General features: G+C 44.0%; 1 protein-coding gene across 3 annotated transcripts; it reads left to right on the top strand.

The window, feature by feature from the left end:
• On the top strand, positions 208-11,011 carry LOC110404460 (carbohydrate sulfotransferase 6-like). Of its 3 annotated transcripts, XM_021408777.1 has the most exons (3): positions 208-1,629; positions 7,406-8,258; positions 10,601-11,011. In XM_021408777.1, exons 2-3 carry the CDS (start codon positions 7,422-7,424, stop codon positions 10,655-10,657), a joined length of 894 nt encoding a protein of 297 aa, XP_021264452.1. In that variant the 5' UTR covers positions 208-1,629; positions 7,406-7,421; the 3' UTR covers positions 10,658-11,011. The 3 variants fall into 3 exon arrangements, with proteins under 3 accessions (XP_021264452.1, XP_021264450.1, XP_021264451.1); XM_021408775.1 differs by having other exon boundaries at positions 7,406-11,011; XM_021408776.1 differs by lacking the exon at positions 208-1,629 and adding an exon at positions 1,647-4,644 and having other exon boundaries at positions 7,406-11,011.

Genomic DNA, 11,176 nt, shown 5'->3' on the forward strand with positions numbered 1-11,176 from the left:
TAAAACATAGAAGCTTAGTGTTTCACACAAAAAAAGTAAAAGACTAACAAACTTCAGAGTTCTGAAGCAAATGAATAATTATTTTCAGAATGTATATGGTAATTCAGAATAGAGTAAAATGAAACTAATTGTAATCCCTGGTGAAAACTGAAAGATTTCCCACCTGTCCCCAAGAATGAGGAAGGATGACTTAAGCCCAGAAAGAGGAAATAGACAATGCAATCTTTTTGTTGTTTTGTTTTTCTTTTGGGCTTACATTTCTGAATTTGTAGTTACTGTTCAGTTCTAGCAAAGCAGCGTTAGGGCAGGAGGGATGCTAAAACAATTCTGGATACTATTTAGCAAAATTCTCCATTCAAAAGAGAACTGTGTAGATAAAAGAAGTGGGTCACCTAGCTCTAAGAAGAAGTCTGACTTGCGGAATCAAACTCCGTAACCTGAGATTAGGTTATAAAGCTGGTATGTTGATTGTGGTGCTGCGCCCACACCGGATGCGAGTTGGGTCGTCGCCCTACCACATTCGCATAACCATGGGCAGAAATGTTAGATATTTAAAAGCCAAGCTTATACATATTCAGCAGGTTTCCTGGGACCGTCTACATATTCATCATTTTCTGGGAGTTCCTTTGCATACGGTCCCTCCCCCTGGTGCATGCATTGTAGCTCCTCCTGGTGATTGTTGGATGAAGGCTCGACATCTTCATCACTCTGCCCTTTTCACCTCACTGCTGCTTTGCAGAGTTGCTCCAGCTTTGGCTGGTTCTTTGTAATGGTCCCTGCTCATAATGGAGTTTCACCGAGTTTCTTATCTTGCCTTACATTCTACTTACCCTAGCCCCATGCAGTAGTTAACCCTTCGATTGTCCTTTCTAACTCAAGTCTTTCTTGGAAGGCTGTCTGTAAGAATTCTTCCTTTAGCTTGCTAAACAACAGTAAATAAGAATACCACTGCAAATAAACACCATGCTGCTACATAGAACTACTGTGGACGTAGGTGCCAGAGAGCAGTCTAAGCTGTGTTCTGTGAGGAGGGCACGAAGGCATGCTAAAATTAGTTGGATGTTAGGAAGTGCCTTTTCTCATAAAAAGCACAGTAGTGGGTTAGAAATTTTGCACATAGAAGTGGAACTGTAAACGTTTGGGGTGCCATTCATTTTTTAAGAGGTGATATGCTGGGGGGAAACAAACAGAAGAACACCTCTAGGTTTGTTTAACGAGCCAAACAGTCTGTTTGCAGCAGTGGCCTCGTGCTTCTCCTGGCTGGCTTGGGAGCAGGGTGCAGCTCCTCACAGCCGGGCGACGGGCACCAGGCCCGAGGCAGAAAGGTCCTGGGCTAGCGGCGTCGTACCAGGAAGCTGCGGGACGCTCCTGCGGCCTTGCTCGTCGCTCCGCCTGAGAAGCAGACGGGGGGAGGCCGCGGCCCCGCCGAGCCGGTACCGCGCGGGGCGGGGCGGGCTGCCGGCCGGCCCTCGCGGGGCTGCTCCTCTCCCGGGGATGCTCCGGACTCGGGGCGGATCGGCCCCTTCCCGGGCTCCTCCCGCTGCCGCGGCACCTCGGCCACGTCTGAAAGCGGCTCATTGTCTCCGCTGGGAGCTCGGATCCGCGGCAGTGCCGGGAGGCGGCGGGAAGGTACGTCCAGGTGGGCGGGGGTCCGCGCCACGGGAAGCGAACTGCGCGCGCGTCCGGATCCTTACGTGAAGCGGGCCTCTTTCTTGTTATCTAGCTGCAGGTCCGTCCCGAGCAGCCCAAACGGTGGCAGCTCGTTCTGGTGAATTAGCGGTACTGCCCGGCGCGGCGAGTGCCGCTGGGCCCCGGCCCTGTTCCCGCCTCAGGCGCGGTGCTGCCCGGCGGTGCGTGGTGGAGGAGTGCTGTGGTGAAGGAGTGCTGGAATTAGGTGGTGAAATCAGATGCTGTAGAGCTCATTTTCTGACATTCTGGCAGGTCCCTTTCCATTTTTCTAACGTGTCCAGCCTCTGTTTCTAGATGGAAATAACAGAGCCAAATCATTTGTCATTTTTTCTTAGTTTTAGTGGGGCTTCCATGGGGCACTGCACAGCGCAGCTCAGCCTGCGTGTCCTCAGGCTGACTTTTAGGATGGTATCGTTAACAGTGCTGGCAAAGTTTGATCTAGATGAATAGCACTTGGTCACCAAAGTGTCTCTGTGATCCCAGTTCTGTCATCCTTGAAAACAGTTAATATTTTCAACGAAGATTTCAAGAAATGACATCTGCTCAGCTTCAGTTTTGGTTGGGAACATAAACTATTTCCTAAGTAAAATACTAGTAGCGAAAAACGCCTTGTTATCTTCTGCAGCACTGCATGGGAAAATAGGTTTTGTAGGGCTAAGCCTTGACATAGTCATTTGTTCATCAAACTATCTAATTCCAAACTGGTTTAAAAATATGAACAAAAAAAAGATTAAACCCCAATACCTTTTTAAAAAAAATATTATTATTAATATAATTTTATGGTCATACAATGAAAACCATGGTATGTTTCATTATATTACAAAGTATTTAAGCTTGATCATTACCTGGAAGTGACTCCTCCAGTCTGATTTTCTGCTAGATTGTAAAAGAAATGATGTTTCCAAAAGCTGTATGATCACCATCAGCAGAAATGCTAATATAATGTCAGATTTCAAAATGTCTGATTATAGTACATTTATTGCACTTTATTGTTTCTGTTGTTCTACTTTCTCTGTTGTGTTAAAATAATTAAGCAGGCAATCCTTTCAACTATTTAGCAAAACTACTGGAAAGTCTTCTAACTCTTTTTGAAATACCAGTGGTTATGGAAGACACTCTCTAAACTAAGCCACCCCTCATCCCCTCCAGCCAATCTGCATATTGTTGGCAATGCAATAAGCTTTTGCGCTGTGAAGATGTATCATTTCTTGTTTTGGAAGATCACTGGAAAGTGACATTTTGCCAGCAGGGTGATGTATAGCAAGAATTACTGCAGTATTGTGTCCTTTTCTTGGACCTGCTTTGTAATGTTCCTGCATTTTTCACTATTTTGAACAGAAAATTTGTTTCTAATGTAAGCTCATAGAAGCCATTCTGGTGGTGTGTTTCTTTTCTTATACACAGTGATACAGTGTCTTATATCTGAAGTATGTGGTGAGTAAACTTCTCCATAAAATACAGAGCCTCAGGTGAGCTTTGCTCTGTTTATCAAGCCATGTACAAACGTTTTCCTATTAATTCTGTAAAATGCATGATGACATTTACTAGTATGATCTTTTCTGCAGTCAGTATTGAGGTATGCCTTGGTGAATTATAAGCACATAAATGATACTTATATTCAACTCTAATGATTGGTCTGTAAGTCAGCATTTAGTGTATGATGAGCATATAGGATGAAATAATTTTCAGCTAATAAAAGCCTAAACATATAATACAGCAGGTATTCATTTCTCAGTGTAAGAAATCTATTCTGGAAATCATTTGAATGTGTTTTTTTGCATTTTCTGGAAGTTAAAGTAATGTATTTGTAATGTATAAAGACTTCAGCTTTAAAATGGTTCATAAATATAAACTATTTTAAAAGAAAGCATGCTGGAAATTTTCTTAGACATAAAATGACTGGATAAGACTTTGGCAAAGACAGTTAAGATTCAGTTGCTTGGAACTGCTTTTGGAGAAGGTACTTGTAATTTTTCCTTCAGTTGTTTCCAGTTCTGTGATTTATTCTAGCCCAGTTTTTCAGTCGTCCTGCAACAGACCCAGACCTATTTGTTCTGACAGAGTCTTCCAAGCCAGTCTTTTGCCTTGAGCTTAGGGAGCCCGTGTGTGCTGCTCTCTTTCTGTCTTTATAGTAATTTTAGTATAATATAACAGTACTACTGATTTTTACCCTTCTGATTAAAGCTGGTTAGCTTTCTGCATTGCATCTAGCTTTTTGGATGGCAGATGCTAACGGCTCTGCAGTTCAGCATTCTATCAGAGCTGGCTTAAATGATAGAGCAAATTGTCTCTTTCCTATCTAATTTGTATAATTAGTTTTTTTTTTTGTAAAATGCATGGGAATAGTCATTCTAGGGCATACTGTGGGTTTGCCTATTTCAGGATCCTGTTTCTAGTAGTAGCCATTAGCAGACAAGCCTGGTGAGTGAGCTTAACTCTTGACTGTGACCTGACTGCAACTGTATGTGCAGATGCTTTTCAGACCACATTCTGAGCACTTGCATTGGCTTGTGAAAAGATAATTATGCCCCAGGAATTTGTTAGAATTAGAATTTTGATTATTCTATTTGCCAGAGCTTTCCCTGAGGAAGTACTGTAATAAAAAAGTAACAGTGTCACAGAAAAGTAAGAACAACGTAACTGTTATTAAAATAATAATTTATACGTAGCAGCATCCATGTGTATGAAAGCATATATTGTGATACTTCAAGCTTTTTAGAGATGCGAAATGTGGAAAAAAAATGTGGAAATACTGAGTCACGGCCTGAAGCAGTGATGGAGCACCTGGTGGGAAGGCAGGGCCAGCCCAGGGGAGCTCAGCTGCAAGCAATGCACCTGAGTGACTGGAAGGGGTAGAGTCAGCATCCACCCCTTCCCAGCCCTTATTTAAGGGTTGGCAGTGGAGGTGAGGGCGTTTCTTGCTGGCGATCCCTGTCTACGTGAGGCCTTCCAAAGGTAAGCAGCTCTTTTTCTTTATTTCTGTATCTGCAGCTGCTGCATTTGGGTTCCTTCTCATTTGCTGTAGCCGAAGACTTCGCCACCCTGCTATTATCAGGGTACTTTCCATCCTATTATAGCATTACAGTCTCAGAGGTGGCAGTGGAAGTGTCAGTAATGGTAGCGATAGGATGAGGAGTAATGGCCTAAAACTTGAATGTGGGAAGTTCTGTGCTAACATGCAAAAGAACTTCTTTGTGATAAGGGTGTACTGGAGCAGGTTGCCCAGGGAGGTTGTGGAGTCTTCTTCTATGTAGATACTCAAGATCCATCTGGACACCGACCTGTGCGACCCTTTGTAGGCAGCCTGCTTTAGCAAGGGGGCTGAACTCGGTCTCTTGAGGTCCATTCCACCCTCTGTGATTTGTCACAGTGGAAAGAGCTGATAACTACCCATTTCTACCATCCCTTTCACTCAGCTATTTATTTCAGCTTTCTGTACTAGTAAATAGTCTTTTTTAATATTTCCTAATGCTAGCGCAAAAAAAAAAACAAAACTCTTTCATTTATTATGTCAAATGGGTTTATGTTTGTATTTACTGGTCTGCATGATTTGCTTTCAACAGACTCCAGAGAGTGTTGGTGTATCTACTTCTTGCTATAATAAGAAAAAGCTGTCTAAATGCAGTTAAATTGTAAATGCTTATGCATAAAACACTCAATATGATCTTCATACATGAGGATTTTATTTCCTTTAAACTCAGCCTGCTAACATAGAATCACAGTATAGTTTGAGTTGTAAGGGACCTTTAAGATCATCTAGTTCCAACCCCCTGCCATAGGCAGGGACACCTCCCTCTAGACCAGGTCGCTTGAAGTCCCATCTAGCCTGGCCTTGAATGTTTCTAGGGAGGGGGCATTCACAAACTTTCTGGACAACCTGTTCCAGTGTCTCACCACCCTCACAGTAATGAATTTCTTCCCAATATCTAGTCTAATCCTACCCTCTTCCACTTTAAAACCATTTCCCCCTCATCCTCTTGCTACCTGCCCTGGTAAAAAGTCCCTCCCCAGCTTTCCTGTAGGCCCCTTCAGGTACTGGAAGGCCGCTATAAGGTCCCCTTGGAGCCTTCTCTTCTCCAGGCTGAAGAGCCCCAGCTCTCTCAGCCTGTCCTCATAGGGGAATGTCATGGTTCTCCTGGACGTCCACTTTACATGTCTCCATCTGCTGGCTTACTATGCTGCTCACTGACTTCTTTGGGAGGAGCTTTCTTTCAGCTTGGAAACAATCTATTTCGGTTTGGAGACCCTGTATTTTGGTTTGAAGGTTAAAGACATTTATATATACACACATATAAAAAAAAAAGTCATATTTACAGATCATTGCCTAAGCACGAAATGCTCCAAATGACAGAAGTCACAATTTCTGTAGTCTAAGAATACAAAGTGCATGTCTTTCCCCTTTCTTCCCTCTGCAGCAGAAGATGGGGGGGGGAGAAGGGCTCCTTTCCCTTATGCCTTCCTGCCCACAGTGGTACTCCAGCCCTCTGATCATCTTCGTGCCCCTCTCCTGAACTTGCTGTAATGACTCCATGTGCTTGTGCTGGGGGCTCCAGAACTGGATACAGTACCCCAGGTGGAATCTCACGAGAGCAGAGTAGGGGGCAGAATCACCTCCCTCGCCCTGCTGGTCACGCTTCTCTTGATGCAGCTCAGGTTATGGTCGGCCTTCTGGGCTGCAAGCGCACGTTGCTGGCTTGTGTTGAGTCTCTCATCAACCGGCACTCCCAAATCCTTCTCCTCAGAGCTGCTCTCAAGCCCTTCTCCACCCAACCTGTATCTGTGCTTGAGAGTGCCCAGACCCAGATGCAGGACGTTGCAGTTGGCCTTGCTGAACTCCATGAGGTTGGCACGTGCCCACCTCTCAAGCCTGTCCAGGTCCCTATGGATGGCCTCCCTTCCCTCTCGTGTGTCAGCTGCTCCACTCAGCTTGGTGTCGTCTGCATGCTGACTGCTTTCAAGTGAAATCTGCAAAGGAGCATAAAGGGTTAGGTGCCAAAAATCTTTAGTAAAAAGTTGTGAGGAATGCTAACTCATAAATGGATAGTTCCTTAAATACCATCTCAGAGTAATCACTCGTGGGGCATATGCACTCTTGCCCAAGTGCATACATCAACTACTTGTTCCATATAACATTTATGGCAGCCGGAAGCTGCTTCAGATTGCAAGTTTTCACCCTTCTGTAATTTTGGAAAATGGAGAGCTGTGCTTGACCATCAGTTGGTGCAGCATCCTACTGTCACCACAGGGTGCAATGCTCACAGTCATTGATAAGATAACTTTAATTTCAGTAGCCACAACTGTTAATATTGATGTTTACTCCTTTCAAAGGATAGAAACCCTTGCTATTTTAGACTAAGACTGAAATACAGTGGAGTGATTATGATTTCTTTTTTCCTTTGGCAGCGTTTGCCAGATTCCCAGAAGAGAGCATTTTGTATTTTGAGCAGTTGAGCAGCATTAAGATTTCCTTCAGCATGAAGCCTTTGCTCCATATTTATTTCTACTGTGATTTTGCTGTAATGCGTTTATTTATTTCTGTTTCCAGCACCCGTCCATCTGCAGATGCTCTCCTCCCAGTACCGCTGATTAAGGAACTAAGTAGCGCCAAATACGCATGCATATTTAAAGAAAGCTCTTACTAATGCTACTGTTTGTATCGTGTTATTGTTATGCCATAGCATCAACAGCTGACCATTGTTTTCCTTCTCTTTTTCAGCTTTTTTAATTGCTCCATGAGAATGGCAAGAATTCGGATTTCCAGCACAATCATGACACTTCTTATTATGGTCCAGACTGGATTCTTACTCTTCATGTATGCTCGGTACAATAGCTTCACACCTCCTTCTGAGGAAAAATCGTCTCAGGTCCACATCCTCATTCTCTCCTCCTGGCGGTCGGGATCTTCTTTTGTTGGTCAGCTTTTCAGCCAGCACCCCAGTGTCTTCTACCTGATGGAGCCTGCATGGCACGTATGGGTTACAATGTACCAGAACAGTGCCAAAGTCTTGCACATGGCAGTGCGGGACCTGGTCAGGTCAGTCTTTCTCTGCGACATGTCTGTTTTTGATGCCTACATGCCTTGGAAAAGAAACTTATCTGATCTTTTCCAGTGGGCAGTGAGTCGGGCTTTGTGTTCAGCTCCTGCTTGTGACTCCTTTCAGCGTACCGAGATAACCAGTGAAATGGCATGCAAGACTCTTTGTGGACGATACCCTTTCAGCAAGGTGGAGGAAGCCTGTAAAACCTACAGCCACGTTGTAATCAAGGAGGTTCGCTTCTTTGACTTGAAGGTCCTCTACCCACTTCTCACCGATCCATCTCTGAACCTCAAAATAATTCACTTAGTCCGTGACCCCAGGGCAGTTGTCAAGTCACGAGAACAATCAGTCAAAGCATTAGCCCGTGACAATGGAATTGTTCTGAGTACCAATGGCACTAAATTGGAAGACAGCAAATACAAAGTAATGCAAGAGATTTGTAGAAGTCATGTTCAGATTTATGAAACAGCTACTCTGAAACCACCTAGCTTCCTTAAAGATCGCTATCTGTTGATCCGTTTTGAAGATCTGGTAAGAGACCCATTGTCAGAAATCTCAGAAATGTATAAATTTGCAGATCTTAGTTTGACCCCCACACTCAAAAGCTGGGTCTATAACATCACACATGGACAGGGACCGGGAAAAAAAAAAGAAGCTTTCAAAATCACATCTCGAGATGCAGTTAATGTTTCCCAGGCGTGGAGAAATGTTCTTTCATTCCAGAAAATTAAGAAAATACAGGAAGTTTGCAAAGGCGCTATAAACATGCTGGGCTATCAGCTAGTGGATTCAGAAAAAGAACAAAGAGATCTGTCACTGGATTTAGTGTTGCCAAGAAGACAAAACCAATTCAGTTGGTCATCATTTAATCCAAGGAACTAAGCCATTACTTTGAGAGATTAGGGAGGGGAAAAAGGAGGAGAGTATTTATCTATCGTGTGGTGTATAGGTAGTTTGAAAATACTTGGCTGATGAGTTTAATTGTCTTCCTGCCTGCTGGTTCACAAAGTGATGTAAGCCTTTTTTTTTGAGCTTCTTACACCACAAACTAAAAAAAAAAAAAATCATCTGAAAAATTCAGCAAGGTACTTGTGAGATTGCAAATTTGCAGCTGAGCTGTGCTGTTCTGAGTGTTGTTTTAAAAATATAATTTAAATTCTTTCTATAAAAGACAATTTGTTCATTGGTAATAGTGTAGTTTCATGCTTAAAACGTTCAAGAATCTGTTTTTAGTTCATATAAAGTGGACAAAATATAAACTAATTTCCTTCACTTTTTTTCCCCCAAGAATTACTTGACTTTTTTCTTTTGTTTTAAAATTGTTGTGCAGTAGTGTATTTCTTTTTTTTTTTTTTTAGGCTTCTCTTGATGCTTTTAATTTCAACAGCTGGGACAACTGCTGTGGCTCTATTGTAAAAGGCTTAAGCAGTACGTTTTCTTATTGGTAGATTTCTTAGAGGTTTGCAATGATAGATTTTGCAGCCTAATACTTGAATTGGGATGTTGGCATAGAGTGCAAAAAACTTAGGATGCAAAAAAACAAGAGGTGAAAAAACTTTATTGGAGTAGCTGTGGAAATAGCATGTTAATGCTGTCCCAGTTGTGTTTTAATGCTGCAACGCAGTAGGCACGTACTTGATTCCTTCAGTGCGATTTGCATAATTATCCCCTTTCTTCAATGCTACAGGTTTTGTTAATGGAGGTCACTGAGAAATGTAAGGTGCCTTTCTTAATATAGTACATTTCAGAGCAGGCAGTACATGTTTATTCAATTCCGGGTATCCTGTTAGGGCTAATAGAAGAATGTTGTGCTGTATCTCATTTAGGATGAACTCAAAGAATCTCATCAGTGTCACTGCAGTGATCTGCTATAGGAAACGGATGTCCCTGTCATTCTGGATGCTGATGGGCCCAGTGACAGCGTCTCCCTGGGTGTCTCTAAGGCCACATCCCTTGTGCCTGGAGGTTTTTTTTTTTTTCTGATTGTCCCCAGAGCTATTAGTAGGGTCTGTGGCTTTGAGCACTTCTTCAGGGTTTCTAACTGTAATGCACCAGGGCTAATGCTTGTTGTGATGTCAGGGAGAAAGACACCGAGACTGTGCAAAATACATACTAAGATTCTATTTATTGAAATTAACACCAGAAAGGGGGGGGGGGGGGGAAATAGTGTGATTCTGTGTCTATCAGATGCTGGAAAGTCTGAGTTGGGTGGAATTGGAGAGACCTCCAATGAAAGCATTGCGTATGGTGCAGACCTCATCCATGGGGAAATATCTTGTTCTTTAGAAGGCTTTTCTTAGAAGAAAAAAGTTCTGTTTATCACTTCTGTCATCAAAAAAGGGATATTTGCATGTGAATCTTCTGCTTCACTTCTAAGATAAAGATGTTCAGGTGCTACAATCAACAGTGCCAAGTTGCGTGCTGCCTGTGCTGAGTTTAGCTCTGGGACAAGGGTGCCACGGCTGAGCTTTAACCACTGGGATGAGAATCGTGAGGGCTGTCCGAGGGGGATTATTGAGGGTGCCGCGGGCTGGGACACAGCCTCAGGTACCCCGCGATTCCACGGGGAGGCAGCAGCACGGCGGTGGGAAGGGTGGGTTCCGATCGGGTGCGGGCTGCGATTGGCAGTTCCCGATGGGAGAGGCGGGTGGGGGTCGTGCCCTGACAGCGCTCGCGCTAGAGGAGGCTCATCTCACAGCCGGGCGGCCGCGTGGGCTGTGTGTTCTCTCCCTCTCCCATGTGGTGGTGCTGCAGGCTAAGGTATCCCTTCATTTACCGTGGATGTCACTGACAACATCTAGCTTAGGTTTGTGTGGCTTTTGTCTCACTCTTTGGGCAAAGAGAGGAAGGTGGAACCCTCTCACTTTTGGCAGGAACTGCTGTGGTTGAAAGTGGGAAGACCGGGAAGAGGTAAAGCAGATGAGGTCTGAAATGAAGCTGCTGGAAGATTTCTCCTGCTGCAGACAAGAAAAATCTTATCCCTGTGAGTGAGGAAAGGTACTTCTTAGCAGTCATCAACAGTCCAGATCACCAGCATGCACCCGAAGGGGCCAGATCCAGGTCCTAAACTGGCCAAAGGGATATGCCATACCACAGGGCATCATGCTGAAAACTAAAACTGCGGGAGTTGGCCGAGGGGAGAGACTGCTGCCTGGGGACTGGCTGGGCATCACCTGGCAGGTGATGTGCAATTGTGTTGTATATCGTTTGCTTTGTATAGCCTTTTATTGTTGTTTTTGTTTCTCCTTCCCTTGCTGTCCTATAAAATCGTTCTTAACTCACAAGTGCTACCTTTTTTTTTGTTTTTCTAATTCTCTCCCACGACCCACTGGAGAGGAAGGGGAAGTGAGCAAACAGCTGTGTGGTGCTGAGCTGTCTGCTGGATTGAACTGCCCCCAGGGGTGCTCTCCATACTGGATTGTAGGCTCTTCCCTGAGGGTTTCAGACAA

This window comes from Numida meleagris, chromosome 10 (assembly GCF_002078875.1).
Source record: "Numida meleagris isolate 19003 breed g44 Domestic line chromosome 10, NumMel1.0, whole genome shotgun sequence".
NCBI lineage: Eukaryota > Metazoa > Chordata > Aves > Galliformes > Numididae > Numida > Numida meleagris.

Bases quoted from the DNA above. Each gene is read 5' to 3' on its own strand.
- LOC110404460 (XM_021408775.1), top strand. From the start codon at position 7,422: ATGAGAATGGCAAGAATTCGGATTTCCAGCACAATCATGACACTTCTT.